Raw genomic sequence first — 24,788 nt, 5'->3', positions numbered from 1 at the left:
CCTCTCCATGAAGAAATGTTTCCTGACATTAGTTCTGAGTCGTCCTTGCTGGAGTTCCATTTCATAACCCCTGATTCCATTGATTTTCTTTCTAACAGAAAAGGTTTGACAATTGTGCATCATTGAAACATTTCAGATATCTGAAAGTCTGTTTCATATGTCCCCTGCACCTCTTCCAGGTCCTTCAGTCTTCCAATGCTGACCCCTCACCATTTTGGTCGCTCTTCTTTGGACCGCCTCTGTCCTGTCTTTATCCTTTTTGAGGTACAGGCACCAGTATTGAACACAGTATTCCAGGTGAGGCCTCGCCAAGGTCCTGTACAAGGGCATTTTCACCCTCCTTTTTTTTTTTCTTACTGTTTATTCCTCTCTCTATGCAGCCCAGCATTCTTCTGGCTTTAGCTATTGCATTGTCATATTGCTTAGCCATCTTCAGATCATCAGACACTATCACAACAAGGGTCTCTCTCCCACCTGTGCACATTTTTAGTCTTTCACCGCCCATCACATAAAGCTTTTTTGGATTGCTGCAATCCAGGTGCATGACTCGTGCACTTTTGGCATTGAATCCCAGCTGCAAATCTTTAACCACTCTTCAAGTTTCTTAAATCATTTTTCTTTCTCTCTACTCCTTCAGACATGACCACTCTGTTTGCAGATCTTAGTATCATCCGCAAAAGACAAACTTTACCTTCTATCCCTTCCGCCAGATCGCTCACAAAGATATTGAATAGAGCTGGTCCCAAAACCGATCCCCATGGCACTCCACTTAACACAGTTCTTTCTTCAGAGTAGGTTGCATTTCACTATTACATGCTGTCTCCTGTCAGTCAACCAGTTTGCAATCCATGCTACTACCTTGCCACCCCCTCTCAGGCTTCTCATTTTGTTCACAAGTCTCCTGTGCAGGACCGTATCAAAAGCTTTACTAAAATCCAAATCACATCGAGCACTCTTTCCTGATCCAATTCTGTAGCACCCAATCAAAAAAATCAGATTTGTTTGACAGGAACCTTCCCCTGGCGAATCCATGCTGCCTCAGGTTGAGCAGCCCACCGGATTGTAGATAGTTCACTATCCTTTCCTTCAGCAGTCTCCATTAATTTTCCAACCACCGATTGTAGGGCTAACTGGCCTGTAGTTTCCAGCCTCCTCTCTGCTCCCACTCTTGTGAAGCGGGACCACCACTGCTCTTCTCCAATCTTGTAGCATCACTCTCATTTCCAGGGATCTATTGAACAAAGCCTTCAGCAGACCAGTCAGATTCTCGTGCACCAAAATGTCCACGCTGTCCCGTGGTTTATGGATCTGGTTCATCTCAAAGCTTTCCCCTTTGTGCTCCCCTTCCTGCTAACTTTCGTGCTTTGTGTAAAATAAGTTTAGTTATGTTTGTTATTTAATTAACCTCTATTAAGCTGTCTAAAAAGTTTGCATTTACATTTTTAATTCTAGATGTTCTATGTATCTGACTAAGGAATTATATTTCCTGCTTGTTCAGTTTGCAATGTAAACCGGCCTGATTTGCATTTTATGCAAGAAGGTCGGTATATAAAAATTAAAAATAAATAAAATAAATAAAATCTCACCGATAGACAGTTCCCATCCGGTTGGTTCATCCGCAAGGGTTGCTGCATTAGGGGCCCATCTTTTCAGATTGGGTAGATCAACTTTTTTCTCACGGCTATGGCTTTTGATAATCGTGAAATCTTAATTTAGTGCTTTCTGGTTCTTTGTGGATCTCCTTTTGAAACCGTTGAGAAAGGCATCGTTAAAGGATCTCACCTTGAAAGCGTTTTCTTGGTGCGATTGTTTTCGGCTATGGCGAATTTCAGAGCTTCAAGCTTTGTCGTGTTAGAGATCCCTTCTTGCAAATTTAGGGCGACTGGGTTTCTTTGCATACTGTGCCATCCTTTTTACCAAAGGTGGTTTTCGCTTTTCATCTTAAATCAGACTGTGGAGCTGCCAGCTTTTCCACACTTGACGTCTGATCCCCTGCATGCTAAGGAGCTGCATTTGTTCGATGTTCATCAGATTCTGTTGCATTACCTTCAGTAAGGTCACTAACAGTTTTTCGACGTTTGGATCATCTGTTTCATCTTGTTCAGAGGAGCAAAGAAGGGGGAGTAGGTTTCCAAGGCCACAACTGTCTCGATGTTTAAATGAAAGCAATTTTTTGGCCTATCTTTGTAAGGGTCGAACTGTTTTGGAGGGGTTGCGTGCACGTTCTACCAGGGCACAGGCAGCCTCCTGGGCAGAGTGTCAGTTGGTATCGCCGTAGGAGATTTGTCAGGCAACGACTTGCTCTTCATTGCATACTTTCACCAAACATATAGATTGGATGTTCAGGGTCCAGGAGGAGGCTATGTTGTGCGCGAGTCTTTGGGTTCCCGTCCAATGTAGGGGAGCTGGGTACATTCCACTTGTCTTGACTGATTTGGAGTATGAACAGGAAAGGAAAACTGTTTCTTACCTGCTAATTTTCGTTCCTGGAATACCACAGATCAGTCCAGAAGTTCAGCCCCTTTTTGAAAGACCTTCCTTGCTGCTGATTGCTGATAATTCAGAACTTAGATTTGTAGAGATGTAAGACATTATGGTTGAAAGTTTTTTGTTTTTTTTTTTCCTTTGTCCTCTTTTGAGATGAGGGTCCAATTAAAGGGGTTGTTCCACTTTGGTTTTTTTTCCTCTGCTTGCCCTAGATGGGGAGTTGGCATTGAGTTTTGTTGAGAATAGGCATCTTGGCTTGGGTACAGGTCAATACTGAGGAACTGCAGATGGCACTCTCAGTTATGTAGTAGTGCCTGAAAGTTTTTATTCTCTGCCTCCAGCTGCTGGTAGGGATTGCAAAACCCACTTATCTAGACCAGCGATTCTCAACTGGTTTTGTCACGAAAACGCGAGTGTGTCGCCAAGCACCGGCAGGTATGTCGCAGTTCCCGGTGTCCCGCTTCCCTTCTCCCCAGGGGGGTGGACTGGCTAATGCAGTTGGTAGGGGAGTGTCACTGCCAGAGGCTAGGCTGGCAGCAGCTGAAGTGCAGAGAGATGCTGCGTGCCGCCGGCAGAGGCCAGGCCGGTGGTGGATGAAGTGCAGAGGCCAGGATTATTGGGCCAAACAATGAGAAGAGGCTCCATGTGAGCTTGTGTATGTGTGTGAGTGGCAGCTTTATGGATGCCTGGGTGCGTGAGTGACAGCTTTGTGTGTGTATGGTAGAATGGGAGCAAGAACATTTGTCTGTGATTTGAGAGCTTGTATGTAAGTGAGAGAGCATGTGTGTGATTGAGAGAGAGAGACTGGTCGGAGGTGATGTGTTTCTGTGAGAGAGAGACAGAGACTGGTCAGTGTGTGTGATGAAGAGAAACTGGTTAGGGAGGTTACTGGTCTGTGTGAGACAGAGACTGTGTGTGAGTGACTGGTTGTGGGTCCTAAGGAAGAGGACCTTGAGGACAGAGCTTCAGCAGCCCTTGCTGCTTCTGGTGAGTGCTGTTGGCCTGCGAGGGAAAGGAGTAGGAGAGTTGTTGGAGAGGGTAAATAAAGTGGCTTTATAAGTTTATTTTTCTTGATTAACTGCCATTTTAATTATTGGGTATTGTGTGATGTCTGCTGTTTTGAAATATTTTATTGATATTTGGCCATTTTTTAATAATTTGTATGAGTTTTTAATTGTTGGATGTTATTCTGTTCATCAGCTGTTTTGTAACATTTATTAGTATAGTTTTACAATTATTTCTGTGTGGGGATCTATAGCAGCTTGGCTTGTTCTGGTTTCCTAATAGGAGGTGTATTAGTGTTTAGGGCCTGGTTTAATATTTGTAGTGCTGCCTTTTCATAGATAGGGTTGTTACTGTTTGAGTGTGTTCCATAATCCAGGTGTAACTTTGTGTGGATTAGTTTGTGTGCATTATTGCAGATCATGGGACTATGTTAGGTGCTATATTTCTCTTTCCATTTCTCCAGGTTTGCACTGCATGCAGAGTGGCTTTTTTTTGGTTTTCCATTCCAGTTTCTGTCTCCATATTTATAATTAGTGGTCTTTCTGTTCTTGGTGAAAGTCAGTTCTGTGTGTGTGCCTGAGGTGAGGTATTTTACTAGTATGTAGGCCTGTAAAGAGAGTTTGTTTTGCTTTTACTAAGAACCAGAATATCCTTCTTTTTTTTTTTTTTTTTTTTTATGGTGAGTTGTACAGGTAATGCCCTAGATCTGCTCTGCCACCCATTGTTGGGGGGGTTGAGGGGGTTCCTGAGGATGCAGAATGTATATTTACATTTAGCCCCATGACGGTCACATGTTCGACATGTCACACATGTGAAAACCATTGTCAGGCGTGTCCTAGCCGAAAAAAGCTGTTGAGAACCACTAGTCTAGAATATGTGATATCTTAGGAACAAAAATTAGCAGGTAAGAACCAATTTTCCTTTATTGTGGTCCAAAAACTACAAACCAGCTATAAGAACATAACTCAGCTCCTGTTTCCTTGTAATTTGTGACAATCATAGCCCAGGTTTTTTCCTTTCAGCTCCCCATCCTGATAAAGGGAACAGCTGATGATGAGGTACCATGTCCAGGGTACCTCTTTGAAGATATTACTCGTATCCTTTTATAAGCAAATGGTTTCAGCAGTGCAGAGCAAATCTCATGAGGCTTGCTTTTCATTGTAGTGAGTGAGTGCATGAAAGATCTTTCCAGATGGAGGGAGTTTTTGTGGCTGGCTTCATTGCTTCTTGCATATTGCTTGACAGCTTTAGAAGGAAAGAGAAAAAGCAGCTGTTATCACTAATATAATTATTCAGATTTACTGCACAGATAAATTACAGTTAGGCCCAGCCCACTGACTTGGTAATTTGTTCCATGAGCTACCAAATAGGTGACATGGATTCAATTTATAACTTGGGTTCTTGCTCCATGGGTTATGAGGGCTGTATTCAGTCACGGAAGGATATTACAGCTGAATGAGTGTCTGCAAAAGCTATGGGAGAGGTTTAATTCCATGAATTATGACTAGCGCTTCTGATTTTAGGTTTAACTGATTTAACCCATAAAAACACCCCCGTTGCAAAAAAAAAAAGAAAAGAAATGTGTTTATTGAAAAACACCACTTTCCCTAGCACTTTGTCATCCCTCTCTTGCCTACCCTCCACTTTGTTTTTTTGCCTTTTCCATGCTAATGACTCTTTAGCTGCACAAAGACAGGTGACTCCAAAACCAGTGAGTTATGCACTTCTACCAGCAGACGGAGCAAAGTTCACATCACAGTATATATAACCCTGCAGTAACATCAGCCTTGCCAGTATTCTCATTCTCTGTGGATGTGCATCTCCCTACTGGGGATTGCTTTAAGTTTTAGAAGGAGAAAAGGAGGAAATTAATTTGCCCTGCTCTCCTGTGATGGTACCTTATGGTCCTCTCCCTCAGTTGAGAATTCCTGAGGTGATTTCCATGGTCCCTCAGATGAGTTCTTGGTCCGGTAGCTGTTTGTTTGTTTTCCAAACTGATGTGGACTTAGCTGAGTGGTTGTACTATGGTCCCTCCTGTGTGGTTGTGTGTTCCTGGGAGGACTGGTAAGTGTCATTTCAGTCCTTAGATTAATGTTATTGCACTCTGTCTGAGCTCAGTGTTTTCCTCTTGGCTGAGTGCTGGAATGGTTGTCTGTTAATAATCAAGTTTTGCTAGTTTTGTCCACAGTTGGCTTTTGCAGAGAATACTGCCGGGATGTCACTATACAGGGGTTACCGTATTTTTCGCTCCATAAAACGCACCTAACCATAAGACGCATCTAGGATTCAGAGGGGGAAAATTAAAAAAAAAAAAAAAGGTGTGCTAAACCGGCTCTGTTCCCGGGCATCTGTGCATCTTATGGAGCAAATTAGGGGAGTGCATACAATTTTTTTTTTGTCCCCATTTCGTTTTCGGGTCCTGGGAGGGCTATTTCGGTTCCACTCTCCAGATCAGAAAACTTTTATCATTCTCTTTCTGAAAAACAAAAAAAAACCAACAACCCCCATCCCAACCCTTTAAATTTAATTAACTACAATCCCCCCCCTCCTGACCCCCCCCCCCCCAAGACCTGCCAAAAGTCCCTGGTGGTCCAGCGGGGGTCCAGGAGCGATCTCCTGCACGTGGGCTGCCGGCTGCCAGTAATCAGTAAGTCACAGGGGCTGACCAATGGCACCGGTAGCCATTTTGATTACTGGCAGCCGACGGCCCTTTTCCCGTACTATGTCACTGGGCATTGGTTGGCCCTGTGACGTAGTAAGGGCAAAGGGCAGTCTGCACTATTTTGATTACTGGCAGCCAACAGCCCACGTGCAGGAGATCGCTCCCGGACCCCCGCTGGACCACTAGGGACTTTTGGCAGATCTGGGGTGGGGGGGGGGGGCCAGGAGGGTGGGGGTTGTAGTTGTTTGTTTGTTTTTTTTGTTTTTTAATATTCGCTCCATAAGACACACAGACATTTTCCCCCCACCATTTGGGGAAAAAAAAGTGTGTGTTATGGAGCTAAAATACGGGTATATACTGTGATATCAGCTTTGCTCCATCACCATCTGCTGGAAGAGTTGTATAACCTACTGGTTTTGGATTTACCTGTCTGTACTAAGGAAATTATCAGGTAAGTAGTAATTTTTACATTTGATTCAACAGTACCTATACCTCTAAAACACCGATAGACATAGTTTTTTGATACCTTCTAAGAAACCCCAATTAGCTGGGAAATAAACACCTAAATTTACAATTTATAAACACTTAAATCAGAAGCCTTAATTATGACTTAGCACAGCTCTGAGTAACTTGAAGCTCCAAAGTCAAGGGGACCTGTAGTTAGATACAGCGACTTACAGTTTAGGTACACTAGCAGGCATTTTCTGGGCATTAGAAGTGCGCAGTTGTTGATCGTGAAGTAGGGTTTTCCATGCCAACAACAACAAAAAAAACAAGACCTTTTATATTGCTTGTTAATTTCCTGAACAAGCACCTGTTCAGAAATATCTCAAGAGTCAGAGGGGAGCAGCCAGTGTCTTCTAGAGTATCTGCTGAACCGGCTCCAGAATAAGTCCTGTCATGTCAAGTTAAAGGTAAAGGCAAAATAAGGAGGTGACTCTCACTAGAAAGGTGTTCTGGGGCATGTGTCACAGCCATCTGTCTCCCAGGGTGGCCAGAGATTGTAGTCTGGTTTTCCTACTCCTGCCCTGGTGTACTCTATTACAGACTCAGAATTAAGATCTCTTCCATTAGTAAGCAACAGGAAATGTCTCTCTGCTTCTCCTCCCACCTCCTGTAGATCTGCCAGCTACTTCTAGGTGACTCTGGCCACTGTTAGAGACAATGCTGGGGCTTAGTGGACCACTAGTATGACCCAGCATGGCACTACTTATGTTAATGTGGCAGAGTGCAAGTGTGCATTTTCTGTCAGGAACACACCATGCTTTATTGTTTTGACTTTGTACATAAATTGTCCCATAAATGATAATGACAGCTTCTTGAAACAAATAAACAATAGTAGCAGTATATGTGGTTTGGGGTCGGTGTTTGATCGTGCTGTTTTGATAATATAAGAATGATGCTATGCATTCTGTTGGAGGTAGGAAATGCCCTTGGACAACCTAAGTGCATAGTACTCTAATAAAGTAAACTTGCAGAACCATTGAAATTGGTTCTTATAGTTGTTGCTTCTATTCTTTTGAGTGTGCAATTTCCAGTCTTCTTCCCCCAGGGCAGAATTAGTCTGTATAAACCTCCTTTCATAATAGTGCAATTTGGTGGTACAGTATATCTGCCTCATGTGGAGGTACAGTTCTGTGCAGCTGACCCATCATGACCTGTGTAGATTTTCCCTTCTTACCATAGTAAAGTATTGTCATACTCTAGGTGCTGAAGATCCTGCTGTACACGTGCATGCATGGCTCATCTCACTTTATGCTGGAACTCAGACGGAATGTAACTTTCATCCAGGAAGCTACAGGTAAACAGAGCCAGCTCATGATTCTTGTTCTAAACAGCAGAAAAGGTATTTCTGTGGTGTGCGAAGAATTGGTTAAAATATATAGGCATGAGAGGAATTTAAGATCATCTGGTCTGTGTTTACATGATGTACTATCAGTGCGCCTTGTAAGACTCTCTGATTGATGAGAAAAGATGCTTGCTGAGGCAGGCCCCATATTATGGAAGAGTTTGCGGAACTCCCTTCATAAAGAATCATATTTCAAATCTTTTAAAAAAGATATGAAAACATTTATTTGGAAAAGCATTTTCTTAAAATTAACAGAGAGAACGGGTAGCACTCTGATTGCAGTTAAGGCAAAGATCTGAGAACATGCATAATTGTCTTTCTCATTTGAGTAGTTGTCTGTTTAAAATGTTTGCTTTTTATGAATGTGTTTTCTCTAAGTTGCTTAAAATTTTAGATAATGTTGCATATAAATATTTTAATAAATAAATACTGGCTGTCCATTAACAATCTTGGATTTTTAAATGGAACTGTTTATTGGGGGCTCCAGGTGAGCCCAGTAAATGGTTATGCTAAGATAGTGCTGTGGAAAGCTGAGTTGTTCTTCTACGACAGCAGGATGTTAGTCCTCACACATGGTTGACATCATCAAATGGAGCCCGGCACGGAAATCTTCTGTCAAAGCTTCTAGAATTTTGACTAGGCACACTGAGCATGCCACTATCCACACGGAGTCCCCCTTCATAGAATTACGAAAAAATAAAATAAACCTAGCAGAAACCAAACTCTGCATGGTGGCAGGTGGTTCTCCTGAGGATTAACATCCTGCTGACCTAGGAGAACACCTGTTACAGGTAAGCAACTCTACTTTCACCTAGGACAAGCAGGATGGTAGTCCTCTCACATGGGTGAATACCAAGCTACAGGCTGCTCCCAAACTTAAATAGATCCACAGGCACAACAGCTGCGATGGTGTGGAAAACCTAGGGAGAAGCCTGCCCTGCAAAAGTGGGCTCTAGGCAGGAAGAGTTGGATTGTTTCTTACTGAAAGAGGTTCCGCAGGGCAGCTTATCCAAAGCTGCTGTCCCTATGGCCATCTCTATCCAAACAGTAATGGGCCGCGAATGTGTGGTGGCAAATCCCATGTCACAGCCTTGCAGATGTTTGCCACGGGAGCCGCATGCAGATGGGCTACCAAAGCCGCCATGGCACGTACAGAATGAGTCTTGACGTGGCCTCCAAGCTGAAGGCCCGCCTGTGCATAGCAGAAGGAAATACAATCTGCCAGCCAATTGGATACTGTGTGCTTGGTGACCACAACTCCCAATCTGTTCTTATCGAAGGAGATGGAAGAGTTGCATGGACTGTCAGTGGCCTGCTGTTCTCTCCAGATAGAAAGCCAAGGCTCTTTTGCAGTCCAGGTTGTGCAGAGCCTGCCAACTGTGGTGAGAATGCGGCCTGGGAAAAAAGGTAGGCAGAACAATTGACTGGTTGAGATGAAAATCAGTCACCACCTTAGGCAGGAACTTAAGGTGGGTGCAAAGCACCATCCTATCATGGAAAACATTTGTGTAAGGAGGATCTGTTACCAACGCCTGAAGCTCATCAGTTCTGCAGGCCGAAGTAACTGCAATCAAGAAGATAACCTTCTACGTCAGGTACTTCAACTCGCAGGAACGCAGTGGCTCGAAGGGATCTCACATGAGATGAGCCAGAACTACATTAAGATCCCAGGACACCACAGGAAGCCGCAGGGGAGGTTTCAGCTGAAGCAAACCCTGCATGAACTGGCTCACCACAGGATGGTGATAGGCCCCAAAAGCACTGAGGTGCACTCTGACCAAGTTGTTTTTCAGGCCAGCATCAGAAAGAGATAGCAAGTAGTCCAACAACTTGGGAGTAGGATAAGAGAATGGATCCAAGCCAAGGCTCTCATACCAAAAGGAGAACCTCCTCCACTTCAAAGTGTATGATTTCCTGATAGACGGCTTTCGAAAAGCTACCAGGACCCACTATACCTCTTCAGAGAGGTCAAGGGGACCGCAGGACTAACCTCTCAACATTCGGGCCGTCAGAGACAGTGCCTGGAGGTTGGAATGGTGCAGCTTGCCTTGATCCTGTGTGATCAGGTCGGGGGAGGTCTCTAGATTGATCTGATCAGTGAATAAAATGGAAAATATCATAATGCTCTGTATTGCTCCATGGTGAGACCACACCTCGAATACTGTGTACAATTCTGGGGAATGGAACAGCTCCCCTATGAGGAAAGACTAAAGAGGTTAGGACTTCTCAGCTTAGAGAAGAGATGGCTGAGGGGGGATATGATAGAGGTGTTTAAAATCATGAGAGGTCTAGAACAGGTTAATGTGAATCAGTTATTTACTCTTTCGGATAATAGAAAAACTAGGGGGCATTCCATGAAGTTAGCATGTGGCACATTTTAAAACTAATTGGAGAGAGTTCTTTTTCACTCAACGCACAATTAAACTCTGGAATTTGTTGCCAGAGGATGTGGTTAGTGCAGTTAGTGTAGATGTGTTTAAAAAAGGATTGGGTAAGTTCTTGGAAGAGAACTGCTATTAATTAAGTTGACTTAGAAAATAGCCACTGCTATTACTAGCAATAGTCACCGATATTTGAATGTTGGAGAATTACTATTGCAAGGGAAGAGGTTGGTTGATGTATAGTGATTACTAGCAATAGTAGCATGGAATGGACTTAGTTTTTGGGTACTTGCCAGGTTCTTATGGCCTGGATTGGCCACTGTTGGAAACAGGATGCTGGGTTTGATGGACCCTTGGTCTGATCCAGTATGGCATCTTCTTATGTTCTTATCCCTGATGGAGGCTCCCAAAGGATTGGGAACCAACCCTGTCTCAACCACTGGGGGGGGGGGGCCATGAGAATCAAGCCCCCCCCCCGTCTTGCCGGAGCTTCAGGGGAGTATTCAGAAGCTGAGGATATGCATATAGAAGGCCCTTGCCTCAATTTCAGGCAAAGGCATCTGAGGCTGGTCTCCCAGTTCTCCAGTGAAGGGAGCAGAAATTGCTCACTTTGTTATAGGGGGAGGCAAAGAGATGTATGTCTGGTTCCCTCCAGAGGCGGAAAAGGCAAATCGCCACCACCTGATCTAGGGGACCACTCATGGGGTTGGAACGCTGGACTCAGGCGATCCACCACCCCATTCTCTGACCCTGCTAGGTACACAGCCCAGAGCAGAATTCCCTGGGACTGGGCCCAGGACCAAATCTGGACAGCTTCTGGCAGAGGAGGAGTGATCCGGTACCACATCACTACCTGGTTGACGGTCTGGACCAGGACTGCTCGATTGGATAGGCAGTCCCGGAATGCCCAAAGCGCATACTGATCGCCCAAGGTTCCAAGAAATTGATCTGTCATGAAGCCTCCTGTGTCGACCTGCGACCTTGTGTGCCGAGGCCTTCCACATGCGCCCCCCCAGCCCAGGGTGGAAGCATCTGTGAAGGATCTGAAAGGGAACCCCCTACTCCAGGTTAGGGAGAATTTCCTACCAGGACAAGGAGACATGGAGGGGTGGTGTGATGTGCACACACACACACTGAGGTCCTGGGAGGCCTGGCGCCACTGCGACCACAGAGTCCATTGGGCTCTCCGCATGTGTAAGCAGGCCAAGGGAGTGATATGGACAGAGGCAGCCATGTGACCCAACAACCGAAACATAAGGCGGGCTGGCATCTGCTGCAGCGGATCAAACTCACTAGAGATGCTAGAGCAAGCGCTAGGTCGCGAGGGAGGAAAGCCCAGCCTTGAGATGTATCCAGGTGGGCCCCAATGAAGTCCAACTGAGTCGATGGAATAAGATGGGACTTGGGTAGTTGATGACAAACCCAAGGAATTCCAGCAACTGTATGCTCAAGTTGAGGGAATGAAGTGCCCCTTCGTGTGAAGCTGCCTTTACCAGCCAATTGGCCAAGTAGGGGAAGACGTGTGCCCCCATAACTGCCAAGCACTTGGTGAAGACACATGGGGCTGAGGCCAGGCTGAACGGCAACATCTTGTACTGGAAATGATTGTTACTTACCAGGAATTGTAACTACTTCCTGTGACGGGGGGAGATGCCTGGGTGGGCAGAGGCATTCTTTAGGTCGAGGGAGCAAAGCCAGGCCCCTCTTTGCAGAAGAGGAATAGAGGTGCCCAGTAGGACCATCTTGAACTTTTCTCTTCATAGATGTTTGTTAAGGCCCTCAGGTCTAAAATGGGGTGTAACCCCCTGCTTTCTTTGGAATCAGGAAGTATTTGGGTAGCATCCCAGTCCTTGTTGACTTGTGGAACAGGTTCTACCACTCCCGCCATTAACAGAGTGGAGAGTTCTGTCCAAAGAAACTCCTGATGTGGGATCTAGCCCCACAACGAACAGGGGGAGAGTCTGCCAGGACACTCAAGAAATTTAACTGATACCCTCAATGGATGATGGACAGGATCCACTGGTCCGAGGTGATCTGTGGCTATCATTCCTGGAAGGATCTGTAGCCAACTGACTGGGGGTGCTGAGGGTACGGGTACAGGGCATATGCTTCCTCGGGACCAGTCAAAACCCCGTGGTGGGGCTTTGCTGTTGAGCCGGCTGAGGTCTGGGAGTCCACTGTTGAGAGCAGCCCCTAGAATTCCCATGCGGCTTAAGAGTACGCTGGGCCAGAGGATACTATTTCCTCTGGCGATAAAAGGACCTTCTGCTGCCCTGACGTGAGGCCTTCTGGACCAAAAAGTGCTGGCAGAGAGATGCTGGAGGGTTCTCATGGTGGTCCTTCAGCTGAGCCATAGCATCCCGCACCTTGTCTCCAAACAAGTTCTCCCCAGTACAGGGCAGGTCAGTGAGCTTGTCTTGGACCTCCAGTCAGAGCCATGTCAGCCTACGGACACCAATGCCTACCGCCACTACCTGAGCCACATCATAGGTGGAACGCACCTCATTTTTGCCGCACTCAAGGCCCTACTGGGCAACGACCAGGAGGGCTTCCTGCTGTTGCTGGGAAAGGCATTCAGCTACTTCCTGGACCTGCTTCCAGAGGTTGCGAGTGTACTGGGTCATATAAAGCTGGTAGGAGATGATGCGAGCGATCAACATCGTGCCCTGATACTCTCCTACCCAGGGCATCAGCAGCCCGGTGTTCCCGCCCCAGAGGCGCCAAAGTGTAGGTACAGGAGTATTTAGCTTTTTTGAGGGTCCATTTCACCATCACAGACTTGTGTGGGAGCTGGCGCCTCTCAAAACCTAAGGCCGGCTGGACAAGGTAGAGTGCATCTGCCTTATGGTTCACCAGCAGTATGAAAACTGGGTGTTTCCATATCCTGAGGAGCTATTCCTTGAAAATATCATGAATGAGGGATAGCAGGCACCTCCTTTGGGGCATCTACGAACTGGAGAACTTCCAGCATCTTGAGACAAGCGTCTTCCTCTGCCAGAAGCTGGAAGGGGACAGACTTGGCCATGGCTCACACAAAGCCCGCAAAGGTCAGATCCTCCGGAGATCTACACCTCTCATCCGGAGGAGACTAAATCCGAGAGGATGTCTCCAGAGTCATGCGAGGAAGACTGAGGTATCATCCCCCCAGGGATCATACATGGTTTCCTTCTCACTTAAGTCCTCTGGGGCTCCCCAGGAAGGGTACCTACCTGAGACCTCCGGCCTCTGAACCGATGGCCTCGAAGGCACAGAGAGCCCCAAGGGACTGGGAACCAGACAGGCAAGAGTGTGCATGGTACAGGCACCAACAGTGCCCCTGGATGGGAGGTATCGTCCTCCGACGAGGAGCCCTTAGTGGAGATGACTGGGGCATTGAGAGACCCCTGGGCACCAGTGGCGGCTGCATGGGCAGGATGCCCAAGAGGACGTTGCGTCGCTCTAGCAGTGGCGCTAGATCACAGGGGCAGGCTCGGATGCTGGAATCCCAGGTCTGCCTGGTTTTTGGAGCTCTGCTTTTTAGAAGTACCAGTGGAGCCAGCGACTCTATGCCCTGAAGGGCTTTTAGCACCGCCTGTTGCACCCTGCAGTCCAGCTACTCCTGGAAGTCCGACGAAGCGAAGACTGAGGGTGGAAGAGCAGGACGAGGTGTCACCGGAGCCTCTCCGGAACCTCAGGGAGGCTCTGTATCTGGTACCGATGTCTGTGGAAAATGCCCAGGACTCGGTGCAATGGAGGTTGATGTCTCCTCTCCACAGGGTTCCTAGGGGGGCAGCACCGTGGACCTCGGTGCTACCCCGAGCACGGTACCGTGTGATGATGGTGACTGGTGCTGATGCTTGAGGTTTCCCATGGTGCTCAGCCCAATCTTTCCCTGGCGCCAAGGATGGAGATCATCCCGAGGTCCTGGAGTGCGACAACACTGAAGAAAACCCATCTCTGGCATGATTATCATGTGAGGGCGCCAGAAGGGGAATGGGCACTGAGGGAAGCAGCTCCATCTGTTCCCCATGGTCCATGGGCTTAGAGGTGCCCAACACCAGCGTCTAAGGGTCATATTTTTTAGACCCAAAGAGTTTTTTTTCCATTTTATCAAGTCGAGCCTGACGACCCTTGGGGGTCATTTGGTCACAAAGATGATGCCCCCAGGCAGAGGATGCAAACTTCGTGTAGATCCGTGATAGGACATGGTCTGCAGGCACTGGGGGCATCGGCAAAAAACCCGACGACGCCATGAAAAAGAACCCGGCGAACGGTTGATGACCGGTGGATACCAAGAATGGCACAGTGGGAATCGACCGCAAAGAAGGTACAAAAAACTTACCTCACCGCAATGAAGCACCGACGGGGGAGTACCAATTAAAAGCACCAAGAGAGACTCTAAAAAGAACCCTCAAGGCAAATAGCTGCTCGGAAAAGAAGAGACAGAAGGGGGACCCCGCATGGACGCGTGGTTAATGGCATGCTCAGTGTTCCTAGTCAAAATTCTAGAAACATTTGACAGAAGTTTTCCGTGCTGGGCTCCATCTGATGTCACCCATGTGCAAGGACTACCATCTTGCTTGTCCTAGGAGAAAGGAGTCAAGTTTCCTATTATCCTGATTTTCTAAAAGCTGACAGATATAAACTGCACCCATGACAACAGTCCTACAGTGTTTAGGGGATGAGCAATGTTTGTGTTCTTGAATTTGTTCATTTTTGGTGATTAAGTGCTTTTTGCTGGAGCTTGCTTACAAGAGTGTGAAAAGAGTGCTCCCACAGCAGTTGAAGCAATAAACTAATCACCCTACGCCAAGAAACATGCTTGAACCCTTGTCCCTTTGTCTTTAATTCCACAATCTAACAGACCTTCCTGCTGCTTTTGGATACATTAGCTGCTACTAACTCCTAGAAACCAAACTCCACTGTGTAAGGGAAGGAACATGAGGTTTAGAAGAGGGGTGCGTGGATGGGACAGCTCCAGATCCACTTTTTTTTTTTTTAATGAATTTGCTGTTTTAAGTTTTGGACACTCCTGAGGATGTTATCCTTTGTCTAGTTTTCAGTGGTCCCCCAGACCCTTTCCATGGAAATAGCCTCTACCAAAAGGTTCGAGCAGCCGCACAGGTGAGTGCTCAGGCGTCAGCCATACACAAAGAAACAAAATAGTGTGTTACTGACAAGATGCCGTGGATCAGGAGCCACACTGAGTGATGAGACTTGACATGAGCTTCTGAGATAAGGAACTAGAATTTTCTCATGCTTATAACACTTAAACTGTGATTGGGGCTCTGTCTGGTGCTTGTATATTATCTCTGGCAGTGTTGAGTAGGAGACCTGGGATTCCATTTCCACTAGAGCAGGCGTCATATGCAGCTTCCGGAGTCACCCAGTTTTCTCTTGCACCTACAAGAGATGTTGCAGTGACCTCCCATGGCTGAGAGCAGGCTGAAGTTCCCTTGGGAGCTACATGCACTGTGCTTCCCATGGTTCTGAGTAGCGTGCATTACTGCATCCTCTTTCATTCAAAACTAGTTCTGTTGCCTTTCTATTTTTCAGGACTTGGCAAGTGCTTTATTTTCTGATGCCTTACTATCGCAGTCTTTGGCTCCACTTTCCAGAGCTTTGCCTCAGCAGACAGGTATTAGTAACAAAATGGAACAGTCTGGCCCAAATATAGGTAGTAATATAATTAGTATAGCACAGTTTTAGTGAAAGCTGATGATATGTGATCATATACCATAACACACAATGAAGGAATGATGTTTGGTTTTTTGGGGTTTTTTTTGCTCTGTTAGAGCAGTGATGGCTTGCTTTTTTAGGATCTTAATGTCAGGGGTTTGGGTGTCCAGAAGTTGTAAAGTAGGATAATGAAGCATTTGTCTCAGGGGCAGCAGAAGAGCAGATTGGTATATGCAGGCACTCGGATCCACTGGGTATTTCCTAAGGTGATGTTGCATTATCAGCCATCATGTGTCCCATGCTCCCTTTTCCCACATGATTCACAGCTATTTCTTTCTGCATGTGATGTTTTTTTACAAGAATAATTTGGGATGCTGTTTATCTCTTGCTTCTAGGGATGGGGTCTGAGTCCACTTTCTGTTCTAAGCTGCAAGGCTTTGGTTACACTCGAGAGCAGAATGGCTCCAGTAAGTGCGTTCCACCAGGCTAATTCTATGTTGGTGAACATGGGACAGCTTTTAAAGCTGCTTAAAACTTGGTGTTTCTGTTTCTCTGTAGGTTCTGTGAGTGAATCTCTGCTTTCCACCATACAGAAGGCAGCAGAGGTCATGGCCAGTGCTGTGCTTCCTGGTCCTCTGAGCAGTAATCCTCAGGAAGAGGTTTACCAGCCAGTGACCATTCCTTCTACTGGTGATGACTGCCATATTCCAGACAAAACACGACATCTGTCAACTCACAACACGAGAGGTACACTGGCTTACTTCACTTCTGCTTTTCTTGGAAGCAGAGACACTTAGGAGTTGATAGAAATGAATAATTTTGTAGTTCAGGTGAGGTGCATGTAATACTGTCTCTAACCCATAATGTTAAGAAACTAGGTACACACTCTTATACAGAACTCAAAGTAAAGCATGAACAGGGTTAGCAAAACAGAGAAGGAAAGAAAAGTCTGACTTCAGTGATAGATTCTAGTTTGTTTATATTACTGGACTGTGTATGTGTACAATATTTTTCACACTGCAAAGAAAATTCATGCATTTTTAAAGAAATCTGTCCAAAAACATCTTCAAGGTTTAAGTCTTGAGTATGTTTCTGCGCAGTACAATTCCAGGTACCAGTGAGAGAAAAGCTGGATCTCATCCCAGAGCAGCACAAAGTCATTCGTATTGGCTGAGATTACATTTTGATTACTGTATACATTAAAGGTTGGAACTAAGAAATCATTGTCCACCAGCCATGTGAGAAGCATAATTTCTAATATGAAGAAAACTTAAAACTTGTAAATAATTTGACACTACTTTCCCTTCATTTTGCTTGTCTTGAAGGGAGTCGTCACCAGCCAGGGCTGGCAGGAGGAGGGTGGGAGGAGAATGACAGTGGCCACAGCTCCCAGAACTCCTCACAGGAGACATGTGACCTCAGCAAGACTTCTGAGTCCTGCAGCAAGTGTGGCAGTGACAGCCAGTCTGGAGCCAGTAGAGAGCCGAGTGATGTGATGGAGAGGTGAGGGGCAGTACTGGTGACCTGCACATTAGAGGGACTGTGAGAGGAGAAAATAAAGAAGACACCAGTGCCAGAGCCCTAGATATAAGCAGGTAGTGAGCACTAGGTCACTGAAAATATCTGGATCAGCAAAGTGTCCTGGGGCTTTGGTACTGTTACTATGCAATATTTGCACTAAAGATAAGATGTATTAAATGAAGTGGCTGATATATGTTTATTTTATGTATTTAAAATCATTTCTAGTTCAACTTCTGGCAACTAAGCCAATCAAAGCAGTTTAATACAAATAAAATATTCATAAAATCATAAATTTCAATTAAATACAAATTTAAGAGAAACATGGGGGTAACGTGCACGACAGATACTACCATAAGAACCTTGCTGGGCAGACTGGATGGACCATTTGATCTTTTTCTGCTGTCGTTACTATGATAAACTACAAAAATTAACAAAACTCTATTAGCTGCCATTGCCATATGAAACCACAGTGCTTCTAAAACAATACATTTTTCTCTGAAAATGCTTTCACCTGTTTTCTAAAATGCAGTCTCCCTCTTGATGAATTGATGCTGGCAAAGTATTCCACCACTGAAAACATCCTAGAACTCATCTGCTTTTGCCCCATTCTATTTGGCACCACCAAATATGCCCCATCTGTAGATCTTAACACCCTTCCAGGCTTATACCATTTGATCTTAACTTTCATATAATATGGAGGCTTTCCCCTTGATACTTTTAAAGTTGAAGTCATAATTTTACTCAAGATTCTACAGGTGATCAATGCAATCATGTCAGCAACTCAACCACTGGCATACTTCTTAAGCATTCTAGCTACAGCATTTTGTGCAATTGAAAGTTTCCATAATATCTTGAAAGATAAACCCACTAAAAGAGCATTACAATAATGTATATGAGACACAATCTGTACTGAGACCCGTGCTTTTCAATATATTTATAAATGATCTGGAAATGATTATATAGATCTATTTACATCCTCATTATATATATATATATATATATATATATATATATATATATATATATATATATATATATATATATATGTATGTGTGTGTGTGTATAAGCCAAGTTTGCTTACCTTAAACTGTGTTTTCCATAGGTAGGATGAAATAGCCATGCTATTTCAGTGACCTCATCGACTGTGCTATCACGGACACTCTTTGCTCCAAGACAGAGTTTTGCTTTGCTACGCCTGTATGGCACTTCCCACGCGCAGCACGTCATCAGTCTCCTCAGTTAATAATAAAGTTAGAAGGCTGTGCCATCGTCAGCAAGGAGCAGAAAAAGCATGTCCAGGGAGGAGGGAGGGTACGAATGGCTAACTCATCCTGCTATGTACGGAAAACACAGTTTACGGTAAGCAAACTTGCTTTCTCCTAGGACAAGCAGAATGGTGACATCATCCGATGGAGCCCGGCACGGAAGACTTTTGTCAAAGTTTTTCTAGAAGCTTTGACCAGCAGACTGAGCATGCCCAGCCTGTTTACTATCTGTGCATCCATGTGAGGTCCCCCTTCAGTCTCTTCTTTTCCACGGTGCAGTTGCCTCGCAGTCCGTGGAGCTCCAACTTTTTCGAGTCCTCCTTCTCGGTCGGTGCCCCCCTCAATACGGTAAGACTTTTCTTCCGTTTTTTTGCTCCAACTCGCGGTCGCTTCCCGACTCCCCACCTCACGGTGTCCATCAGTCATCGACTGTGCGCCATACATTTTTCATGGCATCGACCAGTTTTCGTCTGTGCCCCCAGTGCCCGCGGACCATGCCCATCACTGATCCGCATGGGGTTTGCATCCTCTGCCTGGGGGCCTCGCATGCCGACCGTGGGTGCCATCTGTGCGATCAGATGACACCCAGAGGGGTGTCGGGTGCACCTTGACAAAATGGAGAAACCTTTTGGGACCACTAAATCCTCTACACACCTGCGTCAGTCTCTTCGACACCCACTGATCCCGGAGAGCCGTCGAAATTGCTCCCTCTCGCCACTCCTCTAGCTAGCACCCCAAAGGATCGGGGAGAAGGAGATCGATCCTGTGTGGTCTCTCCACTCCCCCAGACCTGTCATCGACTTCCTCTGTGCCGGGGAAATACCGGGCCGAGCACCGGAAGCGGTTCCGGAAGCACCGGCACTGATCACCGTCCAGAGAGTTCTGGTTCGGAGTGGCTGCAGCTGCCGCCGAGCCACATCAAAGCGGCACCAGCCATCGGAGGCCCCATCCTCTGGTGTACCTAGTAGCCTGAGGCATTCCCCACCGATACTGGTACAGGGCGCCGTGCCACCTCGGGGACCCAAGGATTTGCCGGCGACACCTTGTCCCCCTCAATCAGTCCTGATCCCTCAAGACTTCCAGGAGGAGTTGGTCCGCAGGGTGCAATTGGCGGTGCTCAAGACGATGCAGAGTGTTGAGCTGCTGGTGCCACTAGCCCCCATATTAGTGCCCGAGCCTCCACCATTGGTGTTAGCACCTCTGCTGGAGCGTCTGGATGTCCTTCTTGGCGCCCTACAGACACAGCCAGTCCCCGAGGTCCCCTTGATGCCCCATCGCTCACCGATGCCCTCCACCAGAGCGATTCCCATTCTCGGGCCCTCAAGAGAAGGAAGAAGCAGCCGGGACCATGCGCCCTCACCCACAGTTCCCCGAGCTGTTGCCGGACTCCTGAGGCTTACCACAGCTGATGATCCCTTCGATGCCGGGAGGACCTATCTGTGCCGTCAGTGCCCCTACGTCCTCCGAAGCCCTTGGAGCCTAGGGCTGATGCCACTCACGGCCCTCGCCCTTGCCAACCCTGGCCCAAGTAAGGAAAGAGTGTCCCTATGACCCTTGGCGGGATGACTCCAAAGACTCATCCTCTGAATACTCCGACCTCCTCTCGGAGCCTTCCCCCCAGAGGTGACGCCCGAGGACCTGTCGTTCGTGGGGTTTGTCAGTGCTATGGCTGAAGCCATCCCCTTTCAGCTCCTAATGGAGGAGGATGCACTTCACAAGATGCTGGAAGTCTTCCAGTTCATTGACGCTCCTAAGGAGATTGTGGCAGTCTCGATCCACTATATGCTTAAAGAACTCCTCCTGCTCCGCATGTGGGAACACCCCATCTCTTTCTCCCCAGTTAACAGAAAGACTGATGCCACCTACTTGTTGCAACCGGCCCTGGGATTTGAGAGGAGGCAGCTCTCCACCAGTCAGTGGTCATGGAGTCCACTTTAAAAAAGGCCCGGCAATCCCGTACCCATGCCTCTGCCTCTCCAGGATGTGAGCATAGGGAACTCAATACCATAGGGAGAAAAATGTTTCAAGGCGCCATGCTGGTTGCCTGCATTGCAGCCTACCAACTTTACATGACTCAGTATAACAACAATCTCTGGAAGCGAGTCCAGGATTTTGCGGCGAACCTTCCTAGCAACAGCAGGAAGCTCTTACCGCCATTGACTCACTGGGTCTGGATGCAGGAAAACATGAGGTGCGTTCCACCTACGATGTTTCTGAAACTGCAGTCCACTTAGCTGCTGTGGGCATCAGTGCCAGAAGGATGGCTTGGCTCCAGGCCTCAGACCTCCAGCCGGAGGACCAGGATAGGTTCACTGACCTCCCCTGTACAGGCGAGAATCTTTTCGGGGATAAGGTCCGAGATGTGATGGTGCAGCTGAAGGACCATCATGGTACCCTCCAGCAGCTATCTGCTAGTGCCTAAGAAGGGCCATCCTTAGCCAGGAAAGCCTCCAGGCAAGGTTCTCGTAAACCCTTCTACCAGCTGAGGAAGCATTACCCTCAAGCCGCTCGAACTCTCACATCCCGCACCAGTTCCAGGGTTCGGGCTCCCCACCCCCTCCCCAGCAAGCCTCGGCCACGGACTTTTGACTGGCAACAAGGGAGTATGAGTCAGCTGGCAGTTCCCCTGGTGCCCGATCCCCCAGTCAGCAGCAGGCTCCTCAGCATTGCCCAGCGCAGGGAAGGGATCACATCGGACCACTGGATCCTCTCCATCGTCCGCCAGGGGTACCGTCTGCACTTCAGTCGGCTCCCAGAGACTTCGCCACCGTGTGGGTTTGGACCCCTTCTCATGCCCTTTCTCCCAACTGTTGGACTACTTGTGGCACTTGTCCGAGTCTGGGCACCAGACCAGTTCTGTCAGGGTGCACCTCAGGTGGTAAGCACATATCACCAAGGTGTCATTGGTACGCCCATTTCGGTCCAGCCCCTGGTTGGGGGCTGGACCGTTTGGTCGTTCTTCAAATGGAACTTTCCACCCTCCTGGCAGCGGGAGCAGTGGAACCGGTCCCTCGCAAACCAGGGCCAAGGGTTCTACTCAAACTATTTTCTCATCACGAAAAGGAAAGGTGGCTTGTGCCCCTATCTCAACCTCAGGGCACTGAACAAATTTCTCATAAGAGGAAAGTTCAAGATAGTCTCTCTGGGCATGCTGATCCCACTTCTCCGAAGAGGAGACTGGCTTTGCTCCCTCGACCTCAAGGAGGCGTATGCACACATTGTCATTTTCTCCAACCACAGGAAGTACCTCTGCTTATTGGTGGGGAATGCACATTTTTAGTACAAAGTGCTGCCCTTTGGGCTGGCATCAGCCCCCTGCGTCTTCACCAAATGCTTAGCGGTGGTGCCACTTACCTCAGGTATTGCTCAGTCCATGTGTTTCCATACCTGGACGACTGGTTGATCAAAAGCAACTCTCGCTCAGAGGCCTTGCATGCTCTGGCCTTGATAGTGCAGACCCTGCAGACAGTGGGGTTCATCATCAACTTTCCCAAGTTGCACCTCTGCCTGTCCTCCTCGCTGGACTTCATCAGCGCCAGGTTGGACACTGCGGAAGCGAAGGCTTTCCTGCCCACGGACCCGGGTGATTTGCCCTTGCCTCGCTGGCTACCCTAGACCACAATAGCGGGAGGGTGCCAGCTCGGCTCTTGCTCCACCTACTGGGCCACATGGCGGCCTCCTTCCATGTGGCTCCCCTGGCCCACCTCCACATGAGGAGCGCTCAGGGGACCTTACGGTCCCAGTGGCAGCAGGCATCTCAGGATCTAGAAACTCTGGTCATGATTACGAACCCTCTCATGGTATCCCTAACCTGTGAGACACACCCTTTCCAATCTAGAACCGGGCTTCCGTTTCAGCCCACACCACCCCAGGTGACCCTCTCTACCAATGCTTCTCCCCGGAGTGGGGAGCCCACACGAACGGCCTATACACTCAGGATTTGGACCATCATCGAGGCACATTGCCAGATAAAACTTCTGGAGCTTCGGGCGATAGGGTACACCCTGTGGGCCTTCAGAGCTCAGTTGTCATCCAAGGAAGTTCTTATCAGGACAGACAACCAGGTCGCTATGTGGTACATCAACAAACAGCAGCATGGGCTCGTTCCTCCTCTGCCAAGAGGCGGTACAGGTTTGGAACTGGGACCTTTCCCAAGGAATGTTTCTCCAGACCGGCTACCTGCCAGGTCAGCTCAATGTGCTGGCGGACCGCCTCAGCCGGTTTTTCCAGCCACACGAGTGGTCCCTTAACCCAGCAGTAGCGACTGACCTGTTTCACTGGTGGGGAACATAAGAAAATGCCATACTGGGTCAGACCAAGGGTCCATCAAGCCCAGCATCCTGTTTCCAACAGTGGCCAATCCAGGCCATAAGAACCTGGCAAGTACCCAAAAACTAAGTCTATTCCATGTTACCATTGCTAATGGCAGTGGCTATTCTCTAAGTGAACTTAATAGCAGGTAATGGACTTCTCCTCCAAGAACTTATCCAATCCTTTTTTAAACACCGCTATACTAACTGCACTAACCACATCCTCTGGCAACAAATTCCAGAGTTTAATTGTGCATTGAGTAAAAAAGAACTTTCTCAGATTCATGTCATGTGGACCCGTTCGCATCCCCTCTCAACCACAAGGTGAGCAGGTTCTGCTCCCTAACGGCGGGGAACAGCATTCCAGCCTGCGACGCCTTCTCCCTTCACTGGGTGCAGCAGAACCAGGGCACCCTGCGCCACCCCAACCTTCGGGCACTGGTCCTCACAGCTTGGATCTTGGGCACCTAATCCTCCAGCTCTCTGAAGGTGTTTCCAGGGTTCTGGTAGAGTCCAGGAAACTTTCGACACGGAAGTACTAACAGTTCCAAATGGAAACGTTTTTTCCGTTTTGGTGTGGAGGATATGGGTTTGGACCCCTTCTCATGCCCTTTCTCCCAACTGTTGGACTAGTTGTGGCACTTGTCTGAGTCTGGACACCAGACCAGTTCTGTCAGGGTGCACATCAGGTGGTAAGCACATATCACCAAGGTGTCATTGGTACGCCCATTTCGGTCCAGCCCCTGGTTGAGCGTTTTCATGCGGGGTCTCCTCCAACTGAAGCCCCTGCTTCGACCACCGGCAGTATCCTAGGACCTCAACATCATCCTGGCACGACTGATGCAGCCCCCTTTGAGCCTCTGCAGTCCTGTGACCTGAAGCTCCTCACCTGGAAAGTCAATTAAAATCCTGGTGGCAATCACTTCCACTCACAGGGTCAGTGAGTTCCAGGCTTTGGTTACGTACCCACCTTACATGAAGACCACGTGGTTCTGCGTACGCATCCTAAGTTCCTGTCCAAGGTGGTGACTGATTTTCATATCAATCAGTCATCATTTTACCCACCTTTTTTCCAAGGCCTCATTCCCACCCAGGGTAATGGGCTGTCCATACCCTGGACTGTAAACGGGCTTTGGCGTTCTACCTAGATCGCACAGCGAGCTATAGACAGTCCACCCAGCTCTTCGTGTCATTTGATCCAAATAGTCTGGGGATGGCGGTGGGAAAACAGACCTTGTCCTAACTGGCTAGCCGATTGAATTAACCTTCTGCTACGCACAGTCAGGCCTTCAATTAGCCGGCAGAGTAAAGGCTCGCTCTGTGCGGGCGATGGCGGCGTGTATGGCTCACTTGTGTGCAGTCCCCATCACAGAAATTTGCCGGGCCACAACCTGGAGTTCTCTCCACATGTTTGCAGCCCATTAGTGCCTTGACAGGGATAGCCGTCAGGACAGCTCCTTCGGTTAGTCCATCAGGCACAACCTGTTCCAGACCTGACCCCAACTCTCTCTGCTCGTGCTTCTTGTGGGAATCAGACGGTCCTTCTGTTACCCATAGTGCCGCAGTTATGTTATGGCCCGTTGGCATCTTGTTCGGCCACTGTTGGTCTCTCTAACTGAAAATTATGGTCTGGAGCTCTGTACTCACCCA

General features: G+C 47.6%; 1 protein-coding gene across 2 annotated transcripts in view; it reads left to right on the top strand.

Annotated features, from left to right (window-relative positions):
* TEPSIN (TEPSIN adaptor related protein complex 4 accessory protein) overlaps positions 1-24,788 on the top strand; it is a 64,366-nt gene that overhangs the window by 27,519 nt on the left and 12,059 nt on the right. For both annotated transcript variants that reach the window (XR_003856363.1, XM_029599220.1), the window contains exons 2-9: positions 4,515-4,587; positions 6,977-7,068; positions 7,862-7,955; positions 15,420-15,487; positions 15,920-16,001; positions 16,438-16,509; positions 16,601-16,789; positions 17,368-17,545. Coding sequence is in view for 1 of the 2 variants with exons in the window: in XM_029599220.1 (XP_029455080.1) it covers positions 4,515-4,587; positions 6,977-7,068; positions 7,862-7,955; positions 15,420-15,487; positions 15,920-16,001; positions 16,438-16,509; positions 16,601-16,789; positions 17,368-17,545 (848 nt within the window). In the remaining variant the exon portion in view is untranslated. The remainder of the gene's footprint in view (positions 1-4,514; positions 4,588-6,976; positions 7,069-7,861; positions 7,956-15,419; positions 15,488-15,919; positions 16,002-16,437; positions 16,510-16,600; positions 16,790-17,367; positions 17,546-24,788) is intronic.

The sequence above is a fragment of the Rhinatrema bivittatum genome, chromosome 4 (assembly GCF_901001135.1).
Source record: "Rhinatrema bivittatum chromosome 4, aRhiBiv1.1, whole genome shotgun sequence".
NCBI classification, from domain to species: domain Eukaryota; kingdom Metazoa; phylum Chordata; class Amphibia; order Gymnophiona; family Rhinatrematidae; genus Rhinatrema; species Rhinatrema bivittatum.
This window is presented reverse-complemented; position numbering and strand designations above follow the sequence as displayed.